At 42.1% G+C, this 15,679-nt stretch overlaps 1 protein-coding gene across 2 annotated transcripts in view; it reads right to left on the reverse strand.

The window, feature by feature from the left end:
• Positions 1-15,679, reverse strand: part of TESK2 (testis associated actin remodelling kinase 2) — a 77,475-nt gene that overhangs the window by 23,110 nt on the left and 38,686 nt on the right. For both annotated transcript variants that reach the window (XM_040564867.1, XM_040564868.1), the window contains exon 5: positions 406-552. In XM_040564867.1, coding sequence (XP_040420801.1) covers positions 406-552 — 147 coding nt within the window. The remainder of the gene's footprint in view (positions 1-405; positions 553-15,679) is intronic.

The following is a 15,679-nucleotide window of genomic DNA, read 5'->3' on the forward strand; positions in this document are numbered from 1 at the left end:
TAAAGTGCATTTGTAATACTCTCCTCAACTTGGGATCTTTGTATGATTGTTCTGTTACAAGTATTAGATTGTTATGCTAAATTATCCAGGGATTGTAATACATTACTGAACCATAATTCAGAACAAAAGACTAAGAACTCTGCAGCTGGTTTCTCAGAAATCCTAACCTGAACTCATTTAAGGAATGACCTTCCTTCAGCATAATTATTTCTTCAGTTCCCATGAAAACTATCAGCATGTTTTGAGAAAGATTTTAAACCTATAAACTGTATTTGAATTTGTTTCTCACAGTGTCTTAGATCATACTTTATATAACAGTACTTCTCTGCTGGAAGGAGAAGAAAGAACCAAACAATCAGTTATAGTACCTTCATTTAAAAGTTCCCTTCATTTTATAGACAGTACCTTGGATGTAAGGTCTCGATGAAAAATGCCTTTATAGTGAAGATAACTGATTCCCATAGCAATGTCATAAGCTAATTTCACCCTCACTGTCCAGGGCAAATGCTGGTTACTGTCTAATAGCTGCTCCAGGTTACCATAGTTGATGTACTGAAAAGACAAAACAACATTTGTAATTAATTCACTTCAGATATCATCAGGAATGTAAGATTCATCATTACACAAGCACCTTCAGCTCAACTATACATTAAAAACTTTTTTTTTTCCCTTAAGGCTAAGCAGGCAGGAAGTTTGCAGACCATGAGAGGCTGAAAACATCTCCCTTCACCACCTCTACCAATACATTCTAGTTAAAGATGCATGCAACAGCCACCACTGCATCAACTAACAATACGTAAATGCTGGTATTGAAATAGACCTTTCAGAAACACCTACAACATAATATCACCCTCTCATTTCAGCGTGACGAACATAAATGAAAAAAAGATGAAGAGCTGGCTCTCGGGCAGAACAAAACAAGGAGAGGGCTAAGTATCCAAATGTAGGTCATGGAGCCTGATCAAGTTCCCACATATCTTTTCCCTAAACTGAAGCAGCAGCAAAGAAAAATATCACAATATGTTACTGTAAGTTACACTTTTTTATTGCTGTATCTACAAGCCCTAATCAGGGACCTGATTCCCGCTGCGTTCGGTACTACATCAGCTCCATCAAATGGAAACCCTCACGAGAAGGAACGTGCACTAACTGTAAGATAAATGCTGTAAGAGACTGTGAAACGAATCATCAGCCAAGCAGTGCTAAGTAATATAATCCTGGGTTAAGACACAGCAGCTCTGCTGTTTCTCAAATAATCATTAAAGCAATACTGGACTTGTGCTTCATGTATAGATCCCTTACGCCACAATACCTTCTATGCTGTGTTTGAACAGCTTCTGGTTTCGCTCCCAACCCCCTCGTTAGCCACAAAGCAGAGACTAGGTCAGGCCAGAAGGGAAACCTGGCAGCAACGCAGTCAGTCCTCTCAAGAAAATCCAAGCGAGGCAGCCAGGATAATTTGCTCCCAAGCCTAGTCAAAGCACAGAGCACTGAGGCTGGCTGCACCAACTTTGCTCCTCTGCCGCAGGCGGTTCTCCAACACTCCCTTAAGAGGCTTTGCATGTGCCACCAGCATCTTGTTAAAATAAAAATGCTGTAAATGCAGCCCGTTATTTCTGAAACTTTGAATTCAGCTGCATTTTGCTGGACTTCTTTGTGTCTCAGATCCAGAAGGCAAACAGGAACCACGCTCCGTGCAGCCTGGATGTAGCTGAGCTCCCCAGACCACGCTAGGCAGGAAAGGGCGCGCGCAGGCCCAGCCTCTGCTGGCACGTGGGTCAAGACTCACCTCCCGAACAGCTGACAAAAAAAAACCCCTTCCTTACAGCCAAGCCCCGTCTTTTTTGAGCTCAGCGGTTAATTCTGAAATCCTTTCCCAACAGACGCACAAGTTTCACAGGTAACTATTTAACAAGGCCACGTTGTTCAGGTAGGTGATGCGCCAGCGATGTCACCTGTCACAAAGCTTGCCGGGAGGGGGCACCACGAAGCAGCGGGGGGCTCCACACTCCCCTCACAGCTACACCGCACATCCCCTGGGAACCAGGTTCACCCGAGCCCATGAGCTGCGCATCTCACCGGTAACCCAGGACACGACCTCTCCCTCCTTCTCTCACAGAAGCTCCGCCGACTGCTTTCACAGCCCTCGCTGGACAAGCTGGGAAGCACACGCTGAGCGCATGGGGACAGGGGGCACAAGGCATCCTCTCCCTCAGCATTTTTCTCCTTCCAGATACAAACCTTTGGCCTGATCACAGTGCTGTGCGTCTACGTTTCGCCCTTGAGCAACCATCTAGGCAAAGGGCAAGTAGAAGACATACTTCCTCACATTCAAATGTTCTTCAAAGGCAGCTGACAGCTGCAACCTGGGCCAGATTCTCAAGCAGATATCAACTACCTTCTCATACCAAAGGAGGCAATCTCATAAAAGGGGCCTGGGTCTAGGAAATGCTCCAATATTTAGCAATTTTAGCTTCTTGCTACCACTTCAAGACACTGTTTCATATCTTTTGCATTAGCCTAACAGCAGGAGAAAGGGTGCAAGGAAAGCTCTTGAATTCTAGAGAATCTGACTGATATTTTGAAATGTACCGTCCTGTCCTTAAGTAGCATTAACTTTCTATCAAGCTAATCTCTTTTGTGCTAAAGTAGAGATAATTGCTCAGAAATTTGTGCTCAGTGCATATCATTTTGCAAAATAAAATGCCTTCTCGGCCCCTCTCCGCAAATCAAAGCAAACAAGACTTAACACACTAACGATAAACATCAAACATTTGGCACAGCTTTAGCCCAGGCACTGCAGTTTGGGAAAGGGCATTGATTGCACGAATACACTTGGACCAAGAAATCGCAGGCTGGCTCAAGCCAGAGACCCCAAACAATCTGGCTCTCGTGCTGCGAGGTCGCGTGTCAGGAGAGCGGAGCAGATCTGGAACAGGCCACTCAGGGCTATGCAATTGCCATCCGTGGAGATTTTCAAGATTCAACTAGACATAGCTGCAGCCAACCTGACCTAGTGCTGGAAACAATACCGCTTTGAGCTCTTCCAGCTTTGATCTTTCTCAGTGCTTTTACTTGAACCCCTAAGGTAGCCAGATGACCTTACAGTACTCAAGAAAAAAACATTGCTCAATATAATTTCAAATTTATTTTTAAAATCACAAAATGCAGCATGCTCAAGGAAAGAGTGGAGAATAAGAGATTTCTACATTAATTTCATATAACTCATCAGCTTTCCTTTGAAGGGTGCAAGTGGTACTTCTCAGGCAGTTATGCTCAAACCAGAACAATATTGACCAAGTTGGAACGAAAGGCCTAAAAACACCTCGCTCAATTCCCCCAATTCCCCCAAACAACCCCAATTCTAAAGTGACACTTCCCAACCACCTCGGACCATTTCACCTTTCTGACTGGGCGGTAACAGACCGTACATTTAACACTGCCATACTCAAATTCATCAGCAAGAGAACGCAAGGGTGAATGGGATCACTGACCTGGCTTTTTGTTTCGGTTAGGTCTATACAATACCACGGTAAGTGCTCCAGAAGTGCTAATAAATAATAGGAGCACTCCATAAGAGTATTGAAATACATACCGAGATATGACAATGATAGCTACCTGCTATTTTGAGTATGCTCATGCTCTCCTTTTCAATTAAGTAAACCTATTGATTCGACCCATTGCTCCCATATTAGTTAAGTACATCTAATATCTATTCCCCCAGTACTTTTCCAGGCAAATTAGCTTGCAAGGTCATTCATCCGTCTTAACTGCAAGGACTGCATTCTAGCACAGGCTGGGTAAAAACAACAGATACACAGAGGACACAGATACACGAGCTGCAGAAGTCAGCACCAAACCTGATTCTAGCACAGACACAACCCAGTAGTTTCTGACAGGAGGCCCTACCTCCTGGCAAGCGCTCAGAGCTCATTTACTAGAGATGAGAGCTCCAGTTCGGGCTCTAATTACTTCTACGATGCATAGCAGGCTAATCATCAAGTGAGCAACCAATCTAAGATTTTCCTATAGGCAACCTGTAAGACTTGATCTCAGATGGTAGCTGGCCAGCAGGTAACCTTTGCATACAGAGTCCTGAATTGTCCGTAAGGCAAGTGCCACACAGAGTTCAATGTTCCCCCGGTGTCACAGAAGTAATTCAATTCCTCCGATCGTTCGGGCTGGTAACGCACACAGCCAGCCTGATGGCCTGTTTTATTCAGAGCCCTTCAACAATGCCTTTTCGGCATAGGGACAAAATTGCAAAGATTATTTTTTATTTGCCAGTGCAACTGAAAGAAAAATGCTTGTTCTCAATCTCAAACCAGCTCTGCGTGGAAAGAATATCCTAAAGGATAGTAAAGGCACCTCTGCCTTAGAGAATACTGGATTCTACTTTGTCCCTGAGACATTTCAGGGCTGGTACTTTCAGACAAAACCCAGTAAGGTTACAGCACACACACCATCTCAAAGCATTGTTCCGCTACAACAACGGGCATTGCGTAAGCGCACAAGCAATTGGAGGAGAGATCTGATCAGGCTACAAGAATGAAAGCAAAGGACGCCGCGTGTCATAAAGAGACCTCACAGCTAAATGGAACAGTGTTCAGACCTTTTCAGACTCTGTATTATCAAGTTGCAGTGACACAGCTACCCGTTATTCTTACTGCTAGCTTTTTGTCATGCAACAGGAGACCAACAGTCAGGTTATTTGGTTGCCAGAGTCTAAAAGTAACCACTTCAGGTTATTTTTGTATTTACTAGAACTCTGCATAGCAGACTGAACTGCGGTTTAAAAGACTCTGGCATTTTAGCTCACAAAAACATTCTCTCTCTTCAAGATTATCCATGGTATGAGCTATGTGCTTTCATTGCTAGAATGGAAGTTCAGCAAAGCTGTATGTTACATCTCTCCCAAACCTTATGAGGAAAGAGGCCAGTAGCGTCTTTGAAGGACGAGTTACCCAGATGCTTAGCCAAGCACGGGTACTTTCCAGATCAGACAGCTTTGCAGAGGCTTCAGGTATTATAGCTTAATGCAACAAAAGGCAAAAGCAGCAGTATAACCCTTTCCCACACAACTGTCATTGGAAACGTTATTTTCACCTAGGGATAGGATAATAGGGCTGCTTCCTTGCTAGGACTGCTTCCTTGCAAACACTTGCAGTCACGTTATCAGACTCAAGCATGAGAAAGGGAATGAAATTCAACATATAATGGTATTTGCACATGGCATTACATGTTTAACCTCAAGAGATTAATATTGAACCTTCAGCTTTCAGGTTTTAGCCTTCAAATAAAGTCTTGAACACACTAATAGGACAACTAGAAGCTTGCAAAGAAAAGACATCAGATCCACATGATTCCAGCAGCTAGAGCTCAAAACCAAAGCCTCCAAATATCACCAAGTCTGAGGGGGAAGAAAGAAGTGAGCTGAAAAGAGTTTTCAACACTATTTTGAAAAACGATGCTGTTTCAATATGTAGGTCTAATATAAGTCACCAGATACTGCACAGGAAAGCCAGAAAAAGTTGGCCTACTATTTACTCTGCTTTAAATGTCACTGTTTTCTGTTTAAAAAGCAACAAATAACCACAAGACACCCCTCTATGGTGGCCCAAATGTTGACAAAGGCAACACATTAAGTGGTTAAGAAAAGTAGGTGTGGAGAGTGCATTCAAGATGACAAATCAAATGAGGTTAAGTAAAGAATACGAGTTCTGGGGAACTGAACACTGCAAGACAAATGCTGAGACAAAGGGCAAATATGGTGGAGAAGCTCAGTGAAGAAAGCAGACAGAGAAACAGGAATAAAGAGAAACTAGAGTTGTGTAACACCTTCAGCATGGAGGGGAGAGAGGGAAGGAGATGTCGGAGCAAAGGCCAGACTGCATAGCTTGACTCCAAAGGGACACCCAGCAAGCAAAGTAACAGCAGCGCAGACATCTGGGAAGGTATTGAAGCAGACCTCAAAGGGGACAATGCTTGCATTTTTGTATCATGTCTGATGCTGGAAGTGAAAAGGTAACTCTCATGCCTAATAACATCCAGATCTTGTCACTCAGCTTCGTACAGAGGTTTTAAACCACACGTTTCAAGGAGGACACAATCCAGTCTTCAGTTTTCATACATTTCAACAGTCATCTGTCACACCCAGCAGCCCAAGTGACTACTTGGGAGTCTTCTGGCTCTAAGACAAGCCATCATGTCCTTCTGCCCCAGCTGCCATAATCAGCTACATCAGCTACAAGGGGAGGCCTGGAAATTTCCTAATTTCCCCCATCTGGTCTCATCAGCTTCAACTGTACGAAACTGGAACCAGAACAGTATTGGTATATTCAGGACTCCCGTATGAGATACAAGTTGGTACACTGAGACTGCTTACCAGATTCAATTTAATTGTTTTTGATGCCTGTTCATAGCCCTCTGCTTGTTAGGAAGTGGACAGTTTAAAGGTCTACAAAACCACCTCACCCAACCGCCTCTGAGCGGTAACCTTCCGTTTCCACTGATCACCTAACACACTGGTGGCACCAAACAAACTAAATGTTAAAGCAGAACGAGTTGGATGTTTAATTTGGGCTGTAATCTTGGACAGCAGGTGAACTGATGTTGCCAGGGGAAAAAACACAGTGCGGACACAGTCAGAACATGCAGGTGAAGCGAGCGCATTTCAGAACAAAGCTCAAACTTTTTAATGAGACCAGAAGGGCTCAAGTGGCTAAGCAGAACAGCCTGATTAAAAGAATAGAAAAACAAAATTCTTCTTCTAAAGGCCACTTTTCTTTCTCACTTCTCAGTTGCTGAAAACTGAAGGAAAAACAATCTGTAGCCTGAAGTAAAATTCTCTTCTGCTTTCCAACCCATACGTATCTTGACTAAAGAACTGAATTGCTTTTTCTTTAAAAGTGTTAACTGTTACAGGATAAAAATAAGCTTGCTTTAAGAGGCGTCAGCTATTCTTCGGAGAGAGGGCAAGCTTCTTCATGCAATCGCCACAGCACGGTTACCACCAGAGCTTGGGCCCAGAAGCCAAGAAGCACAGCAGACCTAACGCCATGCCTTGTGCTGTGTCAGGTGCTGCAGCGATTGATCCGCTGTCACCTCCTTCTACAAAGGCTTGTACAGGCACGGCTCGTTTTATAGGGCAAGCAAGAATTAACACGCACCACTCGGGAAGGAGCGTTAACAAAACCCATTTGTGGCGTTCCAAACGTTTAAGTGCTGGCAGGAAAACAAACATGGCAAGGTCTGTCCTCCTTTAATTCTCTGCTCTATCCAGCAGCTCTTATGGTCAGCGAGCACAATTTATCCCTTTCCTGTCGTTCCTTTCAATCAATGTTGAACACCCATTTGCTCGCCTGCTTCTAGAAACAGATTACAGTAAGGCTTCACCTGCAGGCACATTGCAACAAGGCACTACTCAACCCCTACAAATGAAGTCAGGTTTATGGGCATTCACTTACTCATACCCACGTTTGAAACACTTCAGGAACTAAGTTCATTTTGTTGGAACCGGAAAACACTCCCACTATATCTATGCAAACCGACCTCGATAACCACTTTTTCCTGCGATTATATTAGTAGGAAAAACAGAAAGCAAAGAAGGCCTAACGCAGAACAGCACGTTTGTAAGCTGAAGTCACACCACTCGGATCCTAAACAGAGCCTGGTTTCAATGCAAATGACAATCTGTGATATGGCGAGCTAGCAACGGCATAAATTATCACACAGGCACAGAAGAGAAAGCACCTTGCTGCTGACACCGGCAAGAGAAACGGCATCTCAACAGTAACACTTGTGTTCAAGAGCAGAAAGCTTGCCCCGCACCGAACACACTATACGCTCCGTTCTGCCTGGAAACATGTTGCAGCCCCTGACGAGGAGCCTCTCACTTAAATAAACTTTTTCTCACCTTCCCCACAAAGATACGAGCAGCATCAGCCCATGGAATATATGCCTGCAAAATTCCAGATAAATAACCTGTTTGCTTTACGTAAGTCTGTAAAAATAACTCCGAGGAGCTACTGACTCCAAGTTAGTGTACACAACCACCTCTCATGGTGCAAACTTAGTTTGAATTCTGCCCCAAAATACTGGTTTTGAGCTGTTTCAGAGTGCTTTCCCCAGCCTCAACACTCCAGCTGTGCCACAATGAGCACCCTCAAATGTTAACGGACATTTCATTGGCAATCATAAAATGCATCAGGATCCCCTACAAACAGGGTTGTGCAAAGGCAAACCTTAAAAACTTTCTCATACAACCCTGTTTCTGAATGGTCCCAATTGCTGACAAGTAAAGTGCAATGAAGGAAGTGAAATTACAAAACACTTCTTAATTCAAGAGTATGCTTCCTGGGGTCCAGGGTGAGAGAGGAAGGAAAGGAAGAGAAAGCACTAGAAACTGAACTTACTAAAAATATATACAGGGAAAAAAAATCCCAGGCAAAAGGTTAAAGAGCCAGCATTACAATATTTAATTGAACTTCATGTCTTTATACGCACATGTAACAGGAAAATCTAGTCCTCAACACAATATTCAGTTCTCCTCCCCCATAATGAGAGTGAGAATATGCAATCTTCGCGTATTAACCTAAACATATTTCCAAGATAGCAGAAAGTAACAATACAGGAATTGCAGGGGTTGCAGTTCAAGCATGCTTTTTTGATTTTTTGCTCGAGACAATGGTAAATGGACCAGTAGGTTTAAAATTAGTGTTGAAACACTGATACAACCCCCCCCCCCGCACACACAAAAGTGCACACACTTACAGGGAAGGGAAGGGAGAAAGGGAAAGACAATGGAGCTTGCTGTTTCCAGTTTAATATTTATCTGCCTCTTATCTTACTTTCTCCTATCCCTGAAACATTCTAAGGAGGAAGAGGTTACCACCAGCAGGATATTTAGCAAGCCTTCCTCAGAACACAGGATATTTAGAGGCATCTAACTCAAAATAATAAATAAAAGAGGTTCATCATGCACTATTACAGGCTCAGAAGTGACAAAACAAGTCAATCATCTTCCTATGAGTGTAAAAAAAAACAACTTGAAGCCTGCGTTGCTGAAAGCAAGGGTTTAACCATGAGCTCTTAACCTCATACACAGGCATTTAAGAAAATGACTGGAATTCAAAAGCTTGCACGTTCACAAGTTCTCACTGAAACAACCGGTTGCTCAACACTTCTGATCTAGCCACCTGCACGCATAAATACAGACTGGGTACCTAAAGTTAGATTCATATTTTCAAAGTCTTGGCTTCTGCCTTTAGATGAGGATTTCTTCAGCGTTTCCGATTATAGTACTTTTACTTCTGAACTTCTGAGACCCACTCTTCTGTCCTTGGTTAGCCAGGACTGCGAAAAGGACTGGCATTCTCTGGAGAGCTGTCCCTAGTGTGCTTAGCTTACCTGGCCACCGCCAACCCAAGCAGGTTTTTCCTTTAACCCATCTGCCTGCAAGCACTTCCTTCCTGAGGCAGAGCTTGTAAGGCCAGTCTGTGTCCTCCAGAAGGCAACATTTTTATCAGCTGTTTTCTGCAACTGAGGTTTTTAGAATCAATTCCACCCTTCTGTACAGCAAGGACCCACCTGAACCTCCACTGCTTATTATTCTAATTCTGCATGTCTACATGGTAAGAAATTAATCCTTAAAAGATGCATCTTGGGGAACTGGTCTAACCATAGCAGGCATACAGCTGCAGGAAAACGCACAAATTCATTAACTAAAGCTTCCTCCGGTCAAAAATTAGTTAACTAAATCTTCCTCCTGTTCTCAGGAGCAGTACTGCAACCAGGTACAGCTGCATTCAACTTCCAGTCAAACTGTAGCTGCACCACAGAAGACTGCAGTCTATAGGACTACCTTGGTATAAGCATCCCCAAAATTAGGGTCAAAATCCCCTGTTGGTTGGTATTTTTCTGGAAACTCTAGGTCTTTGATCACTGAAAGCTAACCATCTTGTCTGACTGCATTCATGAAAAAGGTAAATAGCTATCAGATGCAGGAAAAAAAAAAAGGAAACGCCACCAAACTTAAATAAAGTCCTTTACATGTTTTTCAAGAACCTGACTTATGACATTTAAACGCTCAAAATTGCCAAACTACAGATCAAACAGACTTAGCTGAAACTCCTGTGGAGGCCTGTAACAATTCTGCTGGAGAAAGAATTAAATGGTCAGGCACACCACGCATGCCACAACATCAGGGTACACGAGTATGAACTGGAGATGGAATTTAAAATTTCCTGCCTCCTATCATTGAAAGCCAGGCCCCCTCGTGTGATTTTAAATGGACTTTATTGGTATGTGCAGAACATCAAGCTGTGTTTGGGACTGAACTCTTTTTTCCTTCTAACTAATTCACAAAAATATTCGGTTCCCAAGGAAAATAATATAAACAAAGTAAAGAATATGTACTTTGTCTTCTGTGAAATAACTTTGCAGTCTCAGAGAGTTTTTTGTGTTACAAAATAATTCATGGACTCAAAGCTAGTGCATAAGGTTTAAACAGTGTGATATTTTCCAAATACCAGCACTACCCTCCCTTGTCTACAAACTTTAACGTCTTACTTTGAGCAGTCTAATAATTAATTTACTTATTAAATCTGAACATGGTATATGTAATTTTGCATCCACTGACACATACAGAGGAGCCAGGTTTACTTCTACCTTTAATCAGTAGATTTCTTCTTCTTTTTCATGCAACCTCTCCAAAAATACAGTTGACGCAGACACCCGTCCTCCCCAACAATACAGTTGGTTAATCTACTGCTCTCCAGCTAATACTACATAAGGTTACGGTTGCTTACAGAGCTACCCATGCTTCTTGACAAGGATCAATGGCACAGGAATGGGTCTCTTCAATTCTGCAAGCTGGGAAGCGTCAGATACATTAAACCTTTCACATGTGAATCTCTCAGGTTGAAGAGAGACATGCTGTACTCCTCTTAACAGAATGAATCCATGGGAAAAAGGACCCAGCTTTGAACATGAAACAGTGTGATGCCTTACACAGCACAGGGAAAGCATGAGGTAGAGCTGGTCAACAAGCATCAATCCACATTGGCTGAACGCACTCTCAGCAACTTTTTATAAATTAAACTGAGAATCTAAGTAAACTTATGGCAAAACTGAAACTGACAGTCCACATACTGTGAAGACTGAAAAACTAAGACCGAATATAGCTCATGTGTTGATGAGTGTTTTTAAAATTCTGTTGTGATCAAAAGAGATGAAGGGAGGTGCGCCTGCACTACAGTAAGTTTATAAAAACAACTTCATTTCAAAAGGATTAAAGATACACTAGAAAACATTTTGCAAGCTGCGTAGGAACAAGCAAAAGCACAAGGTCTACACAGTCCTGGACAAAACTATTGAAATAATAGATTTAATTTACATACGTACAAGTACCTAACAGTCAGATTTAGATTTTTTTTTTTTTATGATAGTAACTTAAGCAAAAGTTAACAATGATACTTTGATACAAGAAATCTGAAGCACATCCCAAGGCTTAGGACTTTAAAAACACAGGGTCTTTAAAGTTTCTTTAAAGTTTCAAAAAGATATTGCCAGAGACTTGGTTCGCCATGTTATAAACACATTCATCTCAGAATATAAACAGCAACTTCCTAACTTTTTGGCTCTCAGAGAAGTCCCCATTACCTACGTCTGTTTCCTTTCAGCAAGACAGCTGCTGAATGACAAAGGTGATGCTTTTAGTTCTTCATAACTTAGCTCTGGTGTCCAGGCACAATCAAGTAGAAAGCACAGTCAGTAGACCTGTCTTTCTGTACACATTCTGTTTCTGGGGGCTTTTTCAGCTGAAAAAGATTGAGCTCATATTCACAGGTACCAGTAAGCAGGCACATAGTAACAGAGATTTTGCATCTTTTAGGTTCACTTGAACTCTCTCCCCAAAGTGAAAAGTAAAACACTCCAGTTCTATACATTTAAAAATAGATGACAGTAGAATTAACAAAATATTTCAAGGCACCTATGTGTTTGCAACAATTTTTCTGCAGTGAGATAATGAGGGCTGTTTCTCAAGAACAGAAACATAAAGCACTATGCAGACAGAGAACAGTCCTAACAGACATTGTGTGATGCAGTCATTCTATTTCTGTGCTGGGAAAAAAAACAGTTGCAATGAAATGGAATGATTTCTCACCTTATATATTACAGACTAGCCTCGTCTTCCTAACACTAGGGTTATTTCCTGATCTGCTTTAACCTCTGCTTGTGCTGCCATGACCCTTACTCTTCTCCTCAGGTTCTACAGAGGACTTCTCATAGAGTCCCCAGTCATTAAGGGAGAATACAACTACTTCTGTATCAGACAAGGTTACCATTACTTTCCTCTACAGGTCAAATCCCTGGGGCCCAGATGAATGGTTTTCTCTTGACCCCGAAGCCTGACTCTTAATGACTCCTGTAGGGGAAAAGCTAATGAACCCAAACAATCAAATTAACAGAGGAAATAACACAGATGTGCGCTGCCTGCACTTCCAGTCCTACACCAAAAGGAGCAAAAGAATCAAGGAAGTAATATCAAAAGGTACTCCAGTTTTACAGCATATAACCATTCTTGTCATTAGAGCATACCTTCCTGGAACTGAATTCATTTACTTCTGATACCAAATCCAGGAGGGGTATAAAGTAACCATAGTTTAACAGAGGACCTGATACCTCTGAAATTGTTTCTGTTAAGGCTAAGTTTACATTTCTGGTGCTTGGGTTTTATAACTGCAAAGGCCCAGATTGCCTCTGCACTTTGCATTTTTGAGCACCGGCCTCATTACAGCCCCACTGTAACAACTCATCTTCCCATTCACACAGCAAAGGATGTAAAATGAAGCTGTAGCTATAACGAATGCTACAAAAAGTATCTGAACTAAGGACAAAAAGAGTAAGGCATGCAAGCAGAGATTTATTACAGTATTAATCCACAGGTCACACTACTCATTGGTTGAGAGATCATAAGGATCAATTTAATCTGCAGAATTTCACACATACTTAGAGTTCTTACAAAGTTTAAACAACAGACCTTCTGCAGCATCCTAGACCTTGAACACTTCTAATGCCAGCTGCTGGCTGCTGGAAGTCAGCTGAAAGATACCCTTTGTCATCGCAGCATGTTAATCCTTTTCACAAAAAAAAAAAAAAGGAATCTTGAAGTAAATCCCATCTTTTTACACTACTCTGTATCAAGATTCATTCCTCTAAAACAAAGGCTCTGAGAAGTAACAGGTATATTCTCAGAGCTGTTAGCAAAAACACCCGAGAGAAAGCCTCACGGTTGCTCGCTTCATTCCTCGAGAAAGTCACCACAGTTGCCGGTTCCATGCGACCACAAAGTAACTTGACAGTGCCTGAAACCTCCAATATGCTCGAGATGTTTTATGTATGCACGTGAGCCCAAACTAGACCAGAGCTAGAGACCAAATCCAAGGAGAGACAGAGGACCAAAACATCTCTATAGCTTCCCTGCCCCCTGCTTTTTTCATTCACCCTCTTGAGTCTTCTTTTTTCAATACTGCCGTCAGAAGTAGCAGGTGCCTAGACATTAAGGAAAATTTCAATAAGCACAGGTAGCTAATAAAAAACCACAAGATACTAAGGAACACAAGGTGATCTGGAAGCCTTTTAACAGCATGGATTGGCTGTACACATTCTCAGCACTAAAAAGACTGAGTACCATGTATGAAATAACAGAATTCTTCCATTATTTGCAAAGAACGCATGCCAGCAGCAGATTCCTCTCAAATAGTTTGGGCAGTTACTAAAAATAACTTTACGGACTACATGCAAAAATATATTTAGAGACCTATTTACTCTGCATTGCTGTATGATATTATCATTACTGAATTACTATTTTCCAACAGCATGAAAGTTAGAGTATTTTTATTTCTTTTAATCTTCTACTTATTGCCACCTTTAACACACCTTTCGTCTTCTCTTCAGTTACCTCAAAGCCCAGGCTAACCAACTGATCACTGCGGCTGTTCCCTTTTTTGAGGGACAACCACCAGAGCCTTCTTATCAAGAATAAGAGCTGGAAAAGAGGCGATACCTAAACGGGCAGCAACTCCTGTGCAGTACAGAATATTTGCAGAATGACTGGTAACAGGAAGCAGAGCTCTGAAGACACTAAGTTCTTCCAGGTTGATGGGCTAGCCTACTGTGAACACCAAAACAGTTAAACATTTGCAGTGCTACAGGAGTAAAACTGAAGCTATCCAAACAATACAAGTCACACTCGTAATAACACCAGGGATTTAGCATGTGTTACAGGAGGTGGTGCGAGGAGGAATGGCGTTCCTGGGCTTTTTAAAACTCTGAGTGTGCAGTTGCTATCTGGAAGGAATTCTATGCCCATGATATTTGCTGTAAAGGTTTAGAAGAGGAAACCTAAGTGATGCCTATCTTTTTTTTCCCCATTCTAGGGTCAAGGGTTTACCACAGAAAGGTGCCTAAGAACTGAGGGAGGAAAAAAGAGGGAAGGAATAGGGAGAAGTTTCAATAAAACCTTACTAATGATAGACTGCTTGTGAAAGCTGTATGTCAGAAACACCTTTCCTCTTAAAGAATTTATTTTCCCTTCCTTGTACAAGTATAACAGTACAATTGTTACAATTCTGAGAATTTTAAGCTATTAATATCTTCTCTTCCTAATCATCGCCAAAAGCCAAAAATACTACAAATAGGAAGGTCTCCAACAGCCTGAACCTCCACTCACTGCATTTACAGTTTTCCTAAACTATTGCTGTCAGGAGGAAAAGCAGAGAAGGAAAGTTTTCAGCTATCACAGAGGAACTTTTGAAAAAAATCTCTTCCAAAGCCACAGGCTTTCATTAATATGAGTTTAGGAGTGCAAAAGGACACCATGCAAGGAAGAAAAAAGTGTTTTTCTAACTGCTACATAACAGCATTCTTGTCTCTAAACAATTAATTGTGGTTGATGGTAAAAACAGCAGTGCCAGATTCAATAAGCCATTACAGACATGTCAAAATTGTCCAATAGCAATTATCTTGCCCAAGATGAAAATTAACATGTCTGGAAGGATTTCCGTAGTAATTTTTTTCCCAGGGTTTCCAACACAGCTATAAAAAACTAATTGAGCTGAAAATGTGCAATAGTTCAAAGAATTTCTTTGGATTCTCTTAAAATAAAAGGCTAAAGCAGCAGACAAGATATTTTTCTCACAGCGCTTTTTAGCGCCTGTATCTCCAGCATGCATTAATGGAGGCATCACTGCTCTGAGCACACAGGAAGCATTTTAGGCTTCAAGGCACCTTCATGCATGTCTGCATTCAGCATCTATACGATGAGATGTGCGAAGCAGTTGATAAGGACTCACCAAACGTGGCTACAGAAGCCACTGAAGGAGCCAGGTGCACAGAACGGCTGGCTTGCCCTTTATAGCTATTTCACAATTATCCAAATGCCACATATACAGCTTCTTAAAAGCAAGGCTGCTCAAGCATAATCTTGGACCCAGGAAACACCTAATAACACACCAGACACTTGGGGTGGAATCGGAAGGACTGACTGGGTAGTACACGAACAAGGAAAAAGACTGAAAGGCTGCCAGAGAGGCAAGTTGGGCAGACAGCACGTCCAGCTACTGGCTGAAAGAACATTGTCCAGCCCTCCACCGCTGAGCACGTGCTCCTATCACAC

Source organism: Cygnus olor, chromosome 8 (assembly GCF_009769625.2).
Source record: "Cygnus olor isolate bCygOlo1 chromosome 8, bCygOlo1.pri.v2, whole genome shotgun sequence".
Lineage (NCBI taxonomy): Eukaryota > Metazoa > Chordata > Aves > Anseriformes > Anatidae > Cygnus > Cygnus olor.